The sequence below is a fragment of the Bicyclus anynana genome, chromosome 8 (genome assembly GCF_947172395.1).
Source record: "Bicyclus anynana chromosome 8, ilBicAnyn1.1, whole genome shotgun sequence".
Taxonomy (NCBI): Eukaryota; Metazoa; Arthropoda; class Insecta; order Lepidoptera; family Nymphalidae; genus Bicyclus; species Bicyclus anynana.
Window position 1 is genome coordinate 9019780 of NC_069090.1, and position 18614 is coordinate 9038393.

General features: G+C 36.0%; 2 protein-coding genes across 2 annotated transcripts; both read right to left on the bottom strand.

Annotated features, from left to right (window-relative positions):
* Positions 1-742: 742 nt before the first annotated feature.
* On the bottom strand, positions 743-10978 carry LOC112049946 (uncharacterized protein MAL13P1.304-like). Its single transcript, XM_024088019.2, has 3 exons — positions 10928-10978; positions 9784-10013; positions 743-4214 (listed from the first exon to the last, which is right to left on the bottom strand). The coding sequence occupies exons 1-3, from the start codon at positions 10976-10978 to the stop codon at positions 743-745; spliced, it is 3753 nt and encodes a 1250-aa protein (XP_023943787.2).
* An 846-nt stretch (positions 10979-11824) lies between these two features.
* LOC112049922 (cyclin-dependent kinase 1-like) lies at positions 11825-18590 on the bottom strand. Its single transcript, XM_024087984.2, has 7 exons — positions 18091-18590; positions 16947-17091; positions 15973-16107; positions 15228-15334; positions 14538-14651; positions 14063-14165; positions 11825-12460 (listed from the first exon to the last, which is right to left on the bottom strand). Exons 1-7 carry the CDS (start codon positions 18231-18233, stop codon positions 12257-12259), a joined length of 951 nt encoding a protein of 316 aa, XP_023943752.2. The 5' UTR covers positions 18234-18590; the 3' UTR covers positions 11825-12256.
* Between the last annotated feature and the right edge of the window lie 24 nt (positions 18591-18614).

Genomic DNA, 18614 nt, shown 5'->3' on the forward strand with positions numbered 1-18614 from the left:
TTTATTGTTGCCTAATATCCAAGTAATGGTAATTTTACTAATTACTAGCGGACGCCCGCGACTTCATCCGCGTGGATATTTTATGTTAACTTTCTATATATTTCACCCCCTTTCTATTTAGCATGTTAAGTCCACTAATAATTTTACAAAATTATAACTCGATACGTGTACGATTTGTATTAAAAATAATTCAACCCCTTTATAAGCCAATAGTTCACCACGCTGGCCCAATGCGGATTGGCAGACTTCACACACGCAGAGAATTGAGAAAATTCTCTGGTATGCAGGTTTCCTCACGATGTTTTTCCTTCGCCGTTTGAGACACGTGATATTTAATTTCCACACAACTGAAAAGTAGGAGGTGTATGCCCCGGACCGGATTTGAACCCACACCCTCCGGGTTCGGAGACAGAGGTCATATCCACTGGGCTATCACGGCTCAATAAAGAAATAATAATGAATTATCAGTTCCTACTCATTTTAAAAATGCAGTATAAATAAAAGCAAATGAAATTTTACCTTTTTATTTAAAAAATAATTCTACGAGTAGGCACATCGTCAATTGAAGTCTTACAATAATATTTACAACTCCATAACAATTTACCCATTAAACTAAAATATCTATTTAAACAAAATAAAATTAAAACTATATTAATTAGTATATACATATATCACAATAATCAGTATAGAAAGAGGGATCTATAGTTCTATATTAAGTAGATTCATTTATTGATTTTAACAGTCAATTATCATAAGTATCTTTTGAATCTAAAATGTCTTGAATACAAACCATCTTGCATTTAAACGGGTGTTTATCGTCATTCAATGTTTTGCTAACTAAGCTGGTTGCAGCTATATTCGAATCCATATTATTAGAAGCCGATTGAGCTGCATCTAATGCATTTTTGTTTTGTTTAGACGATAAAAACTCATTATATCTTTTCGTACTTGGTATTCCAGTAGAAAATCCATTTTTTAACTTTGATAGTAGTTTACTTTTATTTGTTTCTGGCATATTTATAAATCGTCTGTTATCATTTTGTTCTGATATTTCTGATTCATCTGGCAATGGGATTTTCTCTGTTAATTTTGTTTGTCTTACTGTATCAGGAGGAGATTTTGACAGTGAAATATCACTTGCTAAAACTTTCGGCTCGTTAGATTCAAATTTAGATTTTGGAATTAGTTTTTTATTGACAAGAGGTTTTGAGAACTTTGGCAGTTTTACAGGTTCACTGTTAAATCTAGATTTTAATGTATCAGGGCGGATAGAGGTCGTTGCAAAAGATATAGTTACTTTATTTTCCTTCAGGGGTTTTAATTTATTTATTTTAGGAGGATTTAATGTAATTGGTGACTTTTTAGTACTGGAATCTCTTTGATGTACACTAAGTTTTGGTTTAATATTAGGTCTTGGTGTAATCACTGAAATTGGGGGTTTCTTTTGAAGAGTTTCTAAAAGTGGCCTATTTTTTGACAGTAACGTATTCTTCATAGATGATACGGGTTTACCAAGCGTTGTTCCACTTTTTTTACTTGAAAAATTGTTTGATTCAGCCCTGTTTTTCGGAGTATTCAACCTGCTTGGTGTCAATAATCGCGGAATATCAGATGGTATTCTTGAACTCAGTCGTTTATTAAGATCGCTGTGGAAAGCTTTTAACTTGGTGTTGAAATCCTCATGTGTTTTCAAAACATTCTCAAATAATTTATCAGGATTCACCAGTGATCTACCTAAAACATTATTTTTCTTGATTGCAAACGGTTCTCTCTCAGCTAAATTTAAAGAATCGCGAAACGATTTTAAGGCTTCGTTAGCATGCGATTCAAAATTCTTAGATATACTTGGAACTTTTGACGAAAATGAATCTTGAGGCATTTTGCCGTTATATATGCTTTTAAGCACGGGGTTTATTCCATCTTCGACATTTGATAACATATTTTTGAAATTAGTAGTTTGCGGTATTCTTTGTGATGCCAAGCCTAATACATCCGCTTCCTTATTCAAATGTGGAACAGTAGATTTATCAAGTAATTTTGGACTTGCTACTTTAGCTTTATATGAACTTAATTTAGTGTCAGTGTTAAAACTGGGGTTATAACTTTTTTGTCCGTTAAAGCTCTTTAAAGTGTTTATATTATTGTTATCGTTATTATTTCTATAAAGTGGTTGCTTAGCTAATTTTTCTGAATCATTGTTATCGTTTGTAAAAGTGTCTGCACCTAAATATCTAAAATTACTGAAAAGGTCTTTAATTCCTTCCATTGGCTTTATTTTATCATGTGATTGAACAATAAAATCTTTTAAATTCGAATCTAATTGAGATATAGTATTATAAGCTGAGTTACTCGGTTGAGCAGACATTTCGTTCTCTTCATTGTTTATGATGTTAGATTCACCATTTTTTGATATAATATTGTTACCACATGCACTTTTTAATGTTTCATCACTATTGTTTATACCTTCTGTATCTAAATTTGATTTTACGTCCTCTGACGTGGTTGGTGAAGTAATCATGTCAAGATTAGACACTTCGTCAACTTCGATTGACTTATAGGGAATTTTCTCTGTTGACTTCTCTTTGCAACTAGGCGTTGTAGAAGAGTCAGATTCAACTTTTAAAGAATTTAACTCAAGTAATGAATCAGACATTTTTTGCAAATCTTGAGTACCAAGATTATTGTTTATTGCATTATTTTTAAATGTTTGTGTTGACTCCATGGAAGAAGCACGCATTTCACTTACAGGATACGTTGCCGTCTGTGTCACTAAGCTCGTAGGTTCACTTGTAATAACTAACTTTAAAGCGTCTTGTACATTCGATCTTAATTTGTCTTGAATTAATTCATTAGCTTTTTTAAAATTTTCTAGGGTTTTAAATATATCTGCTTTGATATTTGGTAATGTATGAGGGTTCGAAGTAACGATACCTTTTTCTGCAGATATGGATGGTACAGAATCTATTGCACTTCTGAAATTTTCATTTTTTTTCTCTACATTGGAAGAAATGCAGTCTTCAGTCGGGGTATCTTCTAAATTTTTAATTACATTTCTGGTAATACTCGATTCAGGTTCCATGTCTTTAATGTTTTCTAAATTTTCTGTAGTATACTGAAATTCAGATTGGATAGTTTCTACATCCACAGTCCTCACACTTTTTATAATTCCTTCTGTTGTTGCTTCAATTTCATCGTGCAAACAATTTATGGCAGTAGGAGCTTGTAAGGTATTGTAATTGTCAGTGACCGTATCCACATCCAGTAATTTATCACTACCTATATCAGCGTCTCTATTTTGTTGTATAATATTTTGGTGTTGAGCGACGGTCGGTGTTTTCACTTCAACTGTGTTCGAGGAACTTGGGGCTGCGTCAAAATCTTTCTCGTTATTTTCAGGAGACGTATTAATTTCCTTACAATCACTATTTTCAAGTATACTGTCTTTAGGATTCGCTTTCATTTTCCTCTCATCTTTAGTAAAATCGTATGGCTCAGGTGAGTATTGGATAAAATCAGGTGTTATATCTGGTTCAGTTCCTATTTTTTTTCCACCTGCAGCAGTTCTCGCAAAGAGCTCACTGAGCTTATTTGAAGTCGTGGGTTGTACGTCCAGTAACGGTCTGTTACGTGAGAGTATGCGGTCTCTTATATTACTTTTTACGTAGTATTTTTGAAGATTAGGTGAAGCAATAACATCTCTACTGTCGGTAAATGGTCTTAAATTCAAAAAATTTGATCTTGTCTTCATATTTTCTAGAATATTTTCTTTTAAAGGCAAAATTCGGTCTTGGCTATTACTAGCACTGCCATCCATATCAAAACCTTTTCTATTTAAAATTCCATTACTTCTGAACTTCATTGGAGTCAAAATTTGCTTGAGTAAATTAATTGGAGGCTGCAATCGTAAGGGTTCAAAGTTATTTTTTGTACCTAAAGGTGGTAAAATACAAGTATTTCTTTGAAATTCTGTAGCCTGTGAAACCATTTCATCATTATTTTGTTCTTTAGGACTTAATATAACATCAACAACATCTCTTGATTCTGATTCTAGAGGTTCAGGATCAATTAATTTTAATGCACTTCTTGCAGCATCTCTCGCCAATGCTTCCTGGTATTCTTGGTCAGTAACTTCTTGTAATGTTTCCAAAACAGAAGAAGCTAGACCTACTTCGGGATTCAGAAGTGGTTTTGGTTCCTCCTTTTTCGAAAGTGGTCTGTAAGATTTAAATTATATATATTAATGAATGAATAATAACGAAGTCGTTTTTTAGTTACACCATAACTCCATCTTGCTGCAAGGACCTGAATATAGATTAGCAGAGAGACTAGACTACAGTCTGTGATTGCACATAAGGTACCTGGTACGCGATAAAAACACGACTAGTCTATAGAAATAAATGAAATTGAAGTGTCTGTATGTAATATAATAGTATACAGTTACTTATTTTAGTTAATATCTTATCTGTTCCGACTAGTGTCTAAAGCTGATTGAACATTTCCACAGGATATATATAATATGGAGGGATAATAGACTACTTTTAGCAATAAGTATCGACGCTTATAATCAACACTCCATCAAGGTAGTGCATCTAATAGTGACCAGTATGGGGCGGCAATACTGCCAAAATACCCCGGGCACCAGTTGGGTATATTCTTTTAAGTAGTGTTGTTTAGATTAATAAGCTAAATACATAACTCAAAACACAGTCATACGCCGTATACAAAACGTTACATACATAACATTCATATTGCAAGCTATCACACAACAAACATTCGTTTAATATGCATACACAACGCACACACGCACATCTATCATTATAGTATGCGCGTTATCATCTGAGTCGTCCGGTCATAAAAGTCAAAAAAGATAGGAATGTGCAGCGCGCCTACCTGCGCACCCTAATTATCGATAAACGGCTACCTGCGCACGTGCTAATGATGAGTCAATAATGATTTGGACGATTCTGATTGGTCGGTTTCTAATGTAATTGCATTGCGTATTTTTTTTGCTATAAATGTGTTTACTGCAATTAAATAAATACATTCATGTGTTACTCGTTGCGCACTATGGATACTTTATTTTCTAACGTTGATCTGAAGAAATTACATGGCGATATTAGCCCTCAAGCTCGAACACTGATTCACAACGTATTCCTGTTTCTCAATGAATTGAAAAGTGATCCGAATAAAGTGGCTTCTCTAAATTTCAACAAACCACGTGAAATGGCCGCATTTGTTTGTGGTGTGAGCAGAGCGACAGTGGACCGAATCAAGACGGAAGTATCACAATCAGGCAGTACCTGTATACCAAGAACAAATTTTAAGAAACCACAAACCGTCACTAATATTGACGATTTTGATAAAAGTGTGTTGAAGCGAACTGTAGCTTCATTTTATGAGAATGGAGAGTATCCATCCGTGGCGAAAATTTTAGAAAAATTCCGTGAACAATTACCCGATTTTAAATGCGGCAACACTTCAATGAGAATACTACTGAAGGAGGTTGGGTTCCAGTATAAGAAAAATAGCGAAGGACGTAAATATTTAATGGAAAGAACTGATATTGTTTGTGCTAGAATGGACTTTTTAAGGAAATTGGATTTACTTAGAAGAACTAACGATCAGCGACCACGTTTCTATCTAGACGAAACATGGATTAATCAAAACCATGCAAGAAAGAGGATGTGGCTTGGAAGCAACGATGAAGGAGGTTTCAAGAATCAGCCTGTGGGAAAAGGCCAAAGATTAATAGTTTGCCATGCGGGTTCTGCAAGGACTGGCTTCGTTCCAGATGCGAAGCTAATATTTAAAGCGGTGAAATCAAAGGATGCTGATTACCACACAGAAATGGATGGCGAAACATATATGGCATGGTTTTCCGAATTCCTGAATCTACTTGAAGAGCCCTCAGTTATAATTGTCGATAACGCAAGCTATCATTCGATACAGTTGGAAAAGATACCCACAAGAAACACGAGGAAAGCTGAAATTCAAGAATGGTTGACAAAGAAAAAGATTCCATATTCCAGCAACGAAATTATTGAAGAATTAATAAGAAAAGTAAAAGCCAGTAACCCGCAGAAGGTCTACGCTTTAGACCATCTGGCAAATGAACGAGGTCATGAAGTAATAAGGCTCCCTCCATATCACTGTCAATATAACCCAATAGAATTAATTTGGGCACAAGTAAAGGGAGAAGTTGCGAAGAATAATAATACCTTCAAGATAGCAGATGTCGAAAATCACCTCCACCGAGCCATAGAAAATGTCACACGAGAAGACTGGGCCAAATGTGTTAGGCATGCCGAAGAACTTCAAAACAAAGATTTACAAAAAGCTCTAATTAGAGATCACGCGCCGCTTATAATAAATTTGGCAGAAGACGAAGATTCTGATGATGAAGACTCAGATGAAGATTAATTTTATTTAGTTAATAATTATATAATATGAAATATGTATTATATTAAATCAAATATTGTTAATTTTTTTAATTTTGTGAACAAGATACGATAATAAACTTTACTTATCGATAATATGTCTTTCATTGTTACACCCTTCACTAGACGGCTCCATAAGACCCATAAGTGCAAGCGAGATAGATATAGAGAAATGATTTATGGCCCTAAGACTCAGTTGTTAACGCGCGTACTATAGTAAAACAGCCAATAAGTATTAAATCAGTCGCAATAAAACCTTGTCAAAGTGCACACGTATTTTCTTTAAAACATCTCCACTACCTGCAGGCGGAATTCAACCTTAACGAGTTCAACATATGGTCCTTTGAGCCGGATATTTTACCTACAAATCGAAGACTGACCGTCCGCCGAGAACAAAAGACAACTGATAAGCGATGCTCGATGCACAAGTTTTAGAAGAAATAAGTTATGAATGAATTGTGAAATTATATTTCGAGTGTAATACGAGTGACGGAAGTAATTTTTTCGTGTTATTTTGAAGATTTCTGCATATTATTTTTGAAAAATGACTACAATTACGGATGAAGCTATTAGTATACTTGAAAATATTGCTATTTTAATAAAGAAAACTGAGATAAGTATAAAGAAATGTACTGAAGAACGATTAACAAAAAGTTATTTAGAAATAAGAATTAAAAACTTAGAAGATCATTGGAGAAGATTCCAGAATGCTCACGAAACTTTAGTAAAGAATACTACGAGAGATCAAAAAAGTTTGTTGCCGTATTTTGTTAACGAAGAGTATTTTATTCACGAAGAATTATATTTGAGCTTACTAGCCGAATTAAAAGATATGTTAGCTTCAAGATTACATACTAAAGCGCAAGTCAATGTTTCTAATGAAAATTCGTGTTGTTCAAAAGTTATACTACCTCCTATACAGATACCGACGTTCACCGGCAGCTATGAAGAATGGCCAACTTTTCATGATCTATTCAACACATTAGTACATAATTCGTCACTCAGCCAAGTTCAAAAGTTATATTACTTGAAGACCAGTGTTAGTGGAGAAGCTGCAGCAATACTCAATCATATCCAAGTTACAGAAAACAATTATACACAAGCGTGGGAAATTTTAAAAAACCGTTTTGGAAATAAACGTATGATAGTGAGTTCCTTACTTAGAAGATTACATACACAAAGTAAATTAAGTACCCAGAACGCCAATCAGTTAAAATCTCTTTTAGATAATACTACAGAGTGTTTAAATCATCTCAAAAATTTAAATATTTGTACGGATTCTTGGGATCTGTTAATTATATATCTGGTGGTACAAAAGTTGGACACAGAGTCACAGCGACAATGGGAAGAGTATGCTTACAAACATAACTCGGAAGATATGCCTACATGGGAACACTTAAAGAAGTTTCTCGAATCGAAGTTTCGTACACTAGAGCTTATATCATTACAGTTAACTTCTCGAGAAAAACCCATCAAGACGAGAGCGTTCCACGTTAGTGCTAAAGAGAGAAAGACTTGTATAATGTGCAACGAGAATCATACATTGAGTCATTGCAAGGATTTTTTAAAGATGGATCCTACAGAGAGAAGTAAATACGTTAAGAATAACAAGGTTTGCTATAATTGTTTAGTACCTAACCACAAAATATTTAAATGTAGGGTTAGATTATGCTGTAAATTTTGTAAACGGCGTCACCATTCTCTTTTACACGAGACAAGTAGAATATCAAAGAAGGAATGTGTAGAAGAGACAGGAGTAAATGCAGCGATGGCGTCTTTAAACAAACCAAAATTGCTCTATTAGCAACTGCTTTAGTCACAGTAAGAGGTGAGGACGGTAATACGACTGTGCTAAAGACGCTTATAGACTTGGGCTCTCAAGCGTGTTTTATCAGTAAAAAGGCGGCTCAAACACTGAGGCTCAGAAAACACAACACAAACAAAATCGTTACAGGAATAGAATCTAGGAGAGTGGCAGTAAGTGAAGCGGTTAACCTACAAGTGTTATCACCAAGTAATCCTAATTTTTGTCTTCCTATAGAAGCATTCATTAGAGCAAAACAGATAAAAAATGACATACCATGGATAAATTACAAAACTCTCAAGAAATGGCCACATATTACAAATCTTGACTTGGCAGATCCAGAATACTTCAAGTCAAGACCTATAGATCTACTTCTTGGTGTTAACGAATATGCTAAATTGCTGCGTCAAGGTCTAGAAAAGGGTCCTCAAGGTACACCTTGTGCACAAAATACTGCGTTGGGCTGGATAATATTTGGTGAGATAGATACAAAGGTACTAAATGAAGTAGATGATACAATAAACGAACCCCAACAAAGTGTAAGAAAACAAAGGATTTTAAATACATATAGAAAACATACAAATAATGAGGAACTATTGAAAGAAGTTTACGAGAAAGGATATCATAGATATTAAAGTGAATTTAAATCAAGAAAGTTAAAACTTACAGAAAGAAAATATTTATACAGCGATGACAATTTTCTGAACATGAAAAAAAATTCAATAAAATATGTTTGTGCGTGTATTAAGAGTCAAGTTGTGAAAAGTACCAAAATGTGATGGTTTATTTAAACTTAAGCTAATATGTATAAACTCTAGAAACATTTATTGTATTAATTGAATGCTTAAAACAAAGTTAATGCTAAACTTACCTACAAGTATCTATACCTATTTTAGAATCTACGTGCATATTTCTCGTTTCTCAAATTGCTATTATTTTTGTATGTCTTTAGATGTAGAAAGTAACGTGTCTCCTTACTGTGTTTTGTATTGATTTGTAATTTTACAGTTTGGAAAGGACCCGTAGTGTCCTTTGGGGGGGAGTATGTTTAGATTAATAAGCTAAATACATAACTCAAAACACAGTCATACGCCGTATACAAAACGTTACATACATAACATTCATATTGCAAGCTATCACACAACAAACATTCGTTTAATATGCATACACAACGCACACACGCACATCTATCATTAGTAAAACAGCCAATAAGTATTAAATCAGTCGCAATAAAACCTTGTCAAAGTGCACACGTATTTTCTTTAAAACATCTCCACTACCTGCAGGCGGAATTCAACCTTAACGAGTTCAACAAGTGTACTATTTTTTATTAACCAACAAGGATAGTAGATAATAATAAATTATTTTATTTAAATAAACTAAATAAAATATTTGATCATTTCTTTCGCAATTTCATTAGGCAACCTATTTGCAATGTGGCAATGTGAATATTTTCCATTACTTATTTCTTATACTTTTATTGGTTAATTCTTATGCTGGATCTCCTACTATTATAACAATTAAAGTATTAAATTTACTTACTTAATAAATGGTTCTACTGCCCTGAAGGCGGGGCTATAGATAGATGAGGCGCCTACACTATCAGATGTGGGTCTACATGGACAGTCATCTGACAATGCTGTATTTATTGTATTCGCCGTATCTTGATCTTGAAATACATCTTGTGTTGGACACGGACAGCATTCCCCAAAGTTTAATTGTCTCGGTGCACGTATGTTTTCAGCTTCTTGGGAAACTTGTTCTGATGTTATCTGGAATGTGGTTATATTTTTACAGGACGTCAAGTAGGTACAAACGGGGGGCGGATTCGGGTGTATGTCTAAGTTCTATGCATAATTACTCTATGTCTTAGTTCAATTTTAACGATGTTCCGATCTGAAGAGGATCATGGTTGTAATTACTAATTACAGCTATGAGGCTTAACTAGCGTCTCAGGTTGATGAACACAGGGCTACACTCTGTGTTCCTTGTGCAGTATTGATTTGTTTATAGGCTTAGACTAATTACATAAGTATTCTAAATCGCACCAAAATTCACGAACAAAATTGTCTGTCTTAATGTGAGGAAAACGAGCTTAGATTAGGTACATATATCTTATATACTAAACGGTTGTTTATGACGGTTTTTTACACCATTCAACTAGCACAAAAAGGCATTTATACGAAGCTCTTTAACCGACAAACACTATGAAACTTCGATTACATTGACAGTTTTTATAATCGCATTAGATCATTGATCATAATTATTATACTTTGACAGAAAAGTCTAGATCAGATCTAGCGAGGCAGGTCCTTATGTAATTAGTCTGAGTTTATAGGAGATGATTCTCCACTTACCGTAAGGTGAATTATCTGCTTCTGCCGTCAATCATTACTATAAGGGTTCATTTACATGAGCAGCGACCGCTACCGACGACTGCAATCGACTGCAGTCGGCGACGTCTCGGCGGCAGTCGACGACAGTCGCCGTCTGCCGTCGACTATAGCAGTTGTCAGTTGCCGTTGGCAACGTGCTGCTCGTGTAAATGATCATCACTATCAATTACTGCAGAGTCAAGCCTCCCTCCCTAAATGAATATACGGTTAAGGAGCATAGACCCACAAAGCTGCTTCAATTGGTTAATTATTACTATAATAAAAATTAAAAACAATAGGTACAAACTTACCAAATTCTGCTTTAATAACAACACTGACACAAAAAGCAGTATCCACATCATGGCGCTCACGCTTCCATGAGGATGATCACAATGAACCCAGTGGCTTGTGGTCACGGCAATAATATAGACAGTAATTAATCTCTTTGTAATTATCTACTGATACTGGAGATCATCAGATCAGTATGTAGGCACGAATTGTCGGCCGGAACGAGCGCTGGATGACCGAACGTGCCGATCTTGGTTATCGAGATAATCTAATCAGATGATTTTATCTTTTTAGTGGAATTAAAAAGCATAATAATTACCTATTATCAAAAGGTTTATAGCCGACGCCCCGCGTAGTTCCCGTTCCGAAGAATACGAAGATAATATACTCTATAGCTTTCCTCGATAAATAGGCTATCTAACACTGAAAGAATTTTTCAAATCGGACCAGTAGTTCCTGAGATTAGCGCGTTTAATCAAACAAACAAACTCTTCAGCTTTATAATATTAGTATAGAATGTAAAAAAATACTAGATAGACGAGCTTATTTTGCGAAAAGGATCAGCCAGGGTGTCCAACGCGGAAATGTAGACTTCTTTCCACCATTCCACGTGGGCATAATTTATATAGATAGGTACTCGCATTAGCGGAAGCCCTCGACTTCTTCCGCGTGGAATTCAGTTTTTCACACATCCCACGGGAACCATGGATTTTTCCGGGATGAAATGAAGCCTATGTATTAATCCAGAATAAAATCTATTTCCATTCAAAATTTCAGCCAAATCGCTTCAGTAGCCGCAGCGTAAAAGAGGAATAAACATACTTACACACTATCACACTTACACACAAACTTTTACCTTTATAATATTAGTGTGATTAGCTTAAGTCTCCTTTTGTATTCTTTCTCAATAAAAAAAAATATATTTCTACAAAACTTTAATAAAATATAACATAACATAACATCCTAATTAATACGTCTAAGCGTAACAAACAAAACTAATACATATAGGAATAAACATTATACCTACATTATACAATAAAATACAACACACAGGATTCGTTCGTTGGACGCTTCGTTCACCATCAAGGATACAAAGCAATAAGTAATTTACTAACAGAGGGCCTAGTGGCAGTTTGATACTATACTATTACTATAGCGTTAATGTAAACGCGAATTTCTAAGAATTGAAACAGCGCCATCTAGTAGCACTGCTGCACAACTTTTTCAATTCCATATAAATTCGCGTTTACGTCAACGCGATAGTAACAGTATGAAAGTATTGAAAACTCCCACTAGGCACACTGTATAAAATAGGATTTACTTAAATGGATATATTGTGTACGAAGTATGAACTATTTCATTAGTGACAAATTAATTGAAACATTACAATTTTTTCGCGGTTCAAACAGTTTAATTTTTTCAGCTATTGACACCGGCAGTTGAACGTCGCTAAAGTACGAATGGTTCAGTACATATTTAGCAATGATACGTTCGCTCGGGTTGTAGACCAACATATTTTTCAAAAGGTCCAAACCATCCTCATCCAGATTCAGCACCTACAAATAATAGTTTTATTACCTTTTCTTAATTATTTATAATGCCGTGATAGACCAGTGGATATGACCTGTGCTTTTATGCACCTCCAATTTTTCAGTAATGTGCATTTTAAGAAATTAAAAATCACATATGTCAAAAGGTCCTTTACCTTTTGACATATGTGATTTTTAATTTCTTAAAACATCGTGAGGAAACCTGCATACCAGAAAGTTTTCTTAATTATCTGCGTGTGTGAAGTCTGCCAATCCGCATGGGGCCAGCGTGGTGGACTATTGGCCTAAACCCTTTCATTCTAAGAGGATATTTAAGCTCAGCATGGGCAGCATCAGCAGAATGATGATGATGTTAACTTTAAAACATATTGTAGACTAATCCTCTGAAGTCTGTTTGGTTCAGACTTCAAAGGATTAGTCTACAATAAGTCACAATAGTACAATAGTCTACAAAAGTCGGTTAAAAAGTGATGATGCAATCTAAGATGGAAGCGGGCTAACTTGTTAGGAGTAGGTTTAAAATCCACCTCTTTCGGTTTCTACACGACATCGTACCGGTTCCACAGAAAATTTAAGTACAACGCTTTCGCTTGGCGATTCGTCTCGAAGCGTCCCACCAGCTAGCCCTGGACTAATTAAGAAAACCTCAATTAACCCAGCCGGGCCAGCCAGATCGAACCCAGGACCTCCATCTTGTAAATCCACCGCGCATACCACTGCGCCGCGGAGGCCGTCAATACCTAAGTTAAATATTTTCCGAGATATCTATGAATTATATAAAAACCGCAAAAATAGAGAAACTCGCGAAATTGTACGATTTATTATTTAATTAATTGTTCAAGGTCGGCATAAAGTAGCAGCAATCTTTAATATATAATATCTATTTAGCTAGTACTAGCGGACGCCCGCGACTTCGTCCGCGTGGAATTCAGTTTTTCACAAATCCCACGGGAACCATGGATTGTTCCGAGATAAAAAGTAGTCTACGTTTTAATCCAGAGTAAAATGTACTCGTATTTCCATTCCCAGCCAAATCGCTTCAGTAGCCGCAGAGTAAAGGAGGAACAAACATACACATTTTCACTAATTTCATTACATTTTCATGTAATCACGTCTCAAAAAAAAAATATGATATTTTTTTCAATCTAGTAGAACGAGAATGACATTACACAATACAATTCATGACCATTTAAAAAAGTGTGAAATACGAGTATAGCTTGGCAACTTCGTTTGTAACACTCCCGATGGTCCGCGCGGGCCGGAGGACGTGTAGCGATGAATGAAAAACCCACGACTGAAGTACCACACTTCTCCGCACGCACGATTTCACACCCGCGCAGTCTTTCCCCCCGTTGCCCACATATCATGGCAGTGTCATCAACGAATTTGCCAGATTATAGCCTTCTCGTATGAGTAAAAGCCTCAATAGCTCAACGGTAAGAGCGGTCGGATTCATCACCGAAGGGTGGTGGTTCGATCCCCGTCCGTTGGTCTATTGTCGTACCCACTCCTAGCACAGTCTTTCCCGACTACTTGGAGGAGAATGAGAATATTGGTCATATTATAAAATATATGGCAAATATTATTTTAAAAAAAAAGAGCACTTACAACGTCTTTTAAATCGATAGGTGCATAGTAGGGAAAAGTATGCTTGAAGTCCGGCAAATAGGATGCTTTCGGCCAAGTGACTTCTGTGGGGGTTCCTAATATTCTGAAATATAACATTAAATGATAGACTTTTATATTCAGGTCAGGAAGGGGTCGATCAACATTGCGCTTTATAGTGCATGGTCGCCATTCCAGCACCTTGGGACCCCAATGTCCATCGCCTTTTGCGTACTATGTGCCCCGCCCAATGCCACTTCAGCTTCACGACACGTTGAGCTATGTCGGTAACTTTAATTCTTCTGCGAATCTCCACATTTCTGATTCGATCACGCAGATATCATCAATCCTATAGCATAGCTCGTTTCATCGCCCGCTGTGTGACTCTGAGCGACCAAGTCTCGGAACCATAGGGCAACACGCACTGTTTGAAGACTTCAGAGTTCATTATAAATAACTGAATATAAAAATCTTTTACCTGAATATGCTGAGAAGCTGATCAATTTCGGAGTCCCCGCGAAAAAGGACTTGCTTGGATAACATCTCCGCAAAGATACAGCCCATTGACCAAACGTCTATAGGGCAGGAGTACCTATCACAATGAAACTACACATATGAATGAATTAATGTGAAACATTTTGGAAAAAGGTTAATACTGATTTATGAGTAGTTTTAAGAGTTTACATCTCTGTTAGCATCGACTTTACCAGCCGGTTTCAGTGGTGCAGTGCAGAGCTAGATTGAGATTTTAAATCCACGAGACCGCTCCTATGCAAGATGGCGGGGTTAGGGTGATATTTGATGGAACAGCGGTGGTCCATGCAAAGTTTCCCGAACGCTGGCCGCCAATTTCAAACTACAAAGTCTTTCCGAGTTAGTATGGTGAATCTATATAAATTAAATATCACGTTCTTTGAACGGTGAAGGAAAAACATTCACGATGTTTTTCCTTCACGGAAACCTGCATACCTGAAATTTTCTTAATTCTTAAAACGTGTGTGAAGTCTGCCAATCCGCATTGGGATTGCGTGGTGGACTATTGGCTTAACCCCTCTCATTCTGAGAGGAGACTCGTGTTTAACAATGAAACGAATTTGTGTTCTCACACTGATTTTTTTAAAAAATGTAGAACTGTAAACATCGAGCTATATTTTTAAAAGAAACTCACTGTTTGCTCCGAAGAAGAAGTTCAGGCGCTCTGTACCACAGTGTCACCACTTCATGTGTGTACATCTTCCCTGAGATACACACGCGGCCCAGACCGAAGTCTGCTACCTAAAATAATATAAGTATACAATGAATTTAATATAAAAAGTCGAAAAGTAGGGCATCTACCCTCAATCTTGGTAACTAAAACGTACGAAGATGAAATTTGGTAGGTGACTGTTACTAAACGTCCGCTAAGAATGGATTTTGTAAGAGAGCCGGATTAAGGAGGTCTAACGGCGTCCGCTTGTTATATTTAAGAACCATCTCAATGATGAAAGTTTAAAAAAAAAAAACGTGAGTGTCACAGGACGCTCGATAGAATTACTTAATCCTGCTGCCGTATGCGTGAGAGAAAGGGAAGCCAGACAAAGTAGAGTTTCACCCTCCAATATGAAGTTAAGTCCTCTAAAAAAATAAAGTGATAATAATAATCGTTATATCTATACTTCTATATCTACTAATATATAAAGCTGAAGAGTTTGTTTGTTTGTTTAATTGAACGCGCTTGAAAAAATCTTTCAGTGTTAGATAGCCCATTTACCGAGGAAGACTGTAGGCTATATATTATCCCCGTTTTCCTACGGGAACGGGAACCACCCGGGTAAAACCGCGCGGCGTCAGCTAGTCTATTCCTATTAAAGCTATGATGTCAGCGCCAAAGACACTCTTCAAACTTTTACAGCGGGGGTGTGGAAGATACTCACCTTTATAATCCCAGTTTTATCGATGAGCAGATTCTGTGGCTTCAAATCCCTGTGCATAATGCGTCTCTGGTGACAGTATAATATGGCGCTGTTGAGCTGATACAGGTAACTTTTTACTGTCTTTGGGTCCATGAACTGTGAAATATGATATTATAGGTGAGCCACGCATTTTTTTAATATTAGGTACATCCGTTCTATTTTACCTACCTACCTTCGCGACTCGCTGAGCTATATCAGTGACTTTCGTTCATTTCATCATTTCTGATTCGAACTCGCAGAGAAACTCCAAGCATAGCTCGCTACAACACCTTTGTGACTTTGAGCCTTTTTATGAGGGCCACAGTTAGCGACCAAGTCTCGGACCCATAAGTCATCATTTTATGCATATGTCTGTCTGTCTGTCCGTCTATCCATCCGTCCGTGCGTCCTTCTATATGTCATTAAAAATGTAGGTACACCGATTTTCTCGCTGATCAAGTCGCGGGCGTCCGTTAGTTTTATTTATCATGGTTTATTGTGGTTCCACTAAATATTCCGTGCTCGCAGCGCTTGCAGAGCTCTTTTTACGTGACTACGCTAATTGTAATACCTACTCGTAGATACATCGATATAAATCGTTAAATGGGCCCATCCATACTAAAGAACGCACAATTTTATGTCATTACCCAAAGACGAGCACGCAAATCTTATCTTAGTACGTAACAAGCGCATGCTGTGAGTGGACGTGGACTTAAAAAATATTTATCGTTTTTTTTTTATTTTAATCCGTTAATTATGCCTTCGTGTTCATTTTGGAAGTGTAAAAACCACAGAAATGTGTTACGAGTGATGACGTACTCAATGGGCGAAACCAATGACAATTCCGCGACGCTTTGAGGCCCATCTAACGATCTACGATCGATGCGTAGATACACACTCCATCTTCGTGGCGCAGTTGTTTCATGTCGTGATAATCAAAAATCGCAAAATCATACATTGCCTGCACCAAGTGTGTCGATGTATTTCTTCAAATCCATTGTTAGAAACTCAAAAATTAGATAAAGTTTTGATTCCTCGACCAACACGTCTTCTAGTCTTACTATGTTTGGATGTTTCAGCTTTTTCAGTAATGAAATCTCACTAAAAATAAAAGAAATATATCTTAAAAGTATGGTAGATAATGTTATGTATGACTCGTCTGTCTCGAAGGTATATTGGTTCGAAGTCCACGAAGTAGAAGTAGAACAAGTTATAGTAGTCTAGTAGTATCGCGGGAAAGACGAACCTACCGACCTACCCCCATTTCTTACTTGATACCAACATTACATTAAGTTTTTCCACCGTGGTTTCTTAACCTAGCTCCTTTTCTATTCCCTCTCTTTCAATTTTGAAGGTTCAGGCCCTTGGCCGTCCTGTTTATGAAAGAGGTGATATGGAACTCTAACCCACCAAGGTACTTCAATACGAGTTGGTGATAATGTTTTGACTTTCAACCAATTAAGAAAACCTCAATCGGCCGGAGATCGAACCCAGGACCTCCGATATATAACCTATAAGATTACATAACAATAATAATTAATTAGTCTAACCATACAAGATACAGGACTAAATTGCAGTACATCTAATCTAAGCGATGCAGCACAACTTATAGGTACTTGTTATTTGTAATAATAAGTATAATTAATTTTGAAAAGTCGGTATTAGAGAAAACTACAACTATGGCACAGAATAAAGAATTATAGGCAGATAGAGCGTACGGAACACGGCAGTGATGCAGCCATTTAAACACAAATATATTCTCGAGTCAGTACGACACGAAGCGTCGCATCAGTAATTTTCAATATTATTCAAGAAAAATCGCGTCTTATGTTTTTAAATATTTTAAAAACTGTTCACAGAAACTAAAGAAATAAGATGGAGTATTTTTTATAACTAATTATTGATTACTATATTAATATACATAATTGTTGTTACTTAGTGTTAAATTTTGAAATACAAATTATGAAAAAAAGTTTGTATAAGCGGATGTTAAGGAGACGAGTGACGTTTGCTTTTTTCATGGGTTTCACTGGCCTCACTGCCCGACTTGTAAAGACTCATTCTGTATCATTCTCTATTCTGTGTACTAAGGTAACTAACCGTAAAGCTGTAGATGGTACGCCATTATCTTCCACTAATATTCTTTTGATCGCAACTAATTGTCCGGTAAACTTGCTTTTACCTTTATTAACTGTCCCATAAGATCCTTCGCCAATTTTATTTAAAGTGACAAATTCTTCCATTTTTGCGGGTAGTTTTGTTTTGGCTTTTTACAAATTACAATTTTTTATCAATTGTCACATAGAAATAAAAAATAGTTTATCACATACCGTTATGTAATTAAAATCGATATCTCAGCACGGTTTATCTAAATCTAATAACAATTATAATAATAATTATATTAACGAACAAGTGCTTTGCACCACTGATAGGTTAATTTATTTATGTTATGTTTATGCCCGCCACTTATACCAAAGAATTTAGCTAGATAAATAAATAAAATCACCACGTCCACAGACTTAGTGTTTGGTTAAGGCTTGGTTATTGGTTATTTAAGTGTAGACCTCTAGTTATGGTGATTGGTGACCTATGACTATGAGATCCAGACCAGACATTTCCCTTTT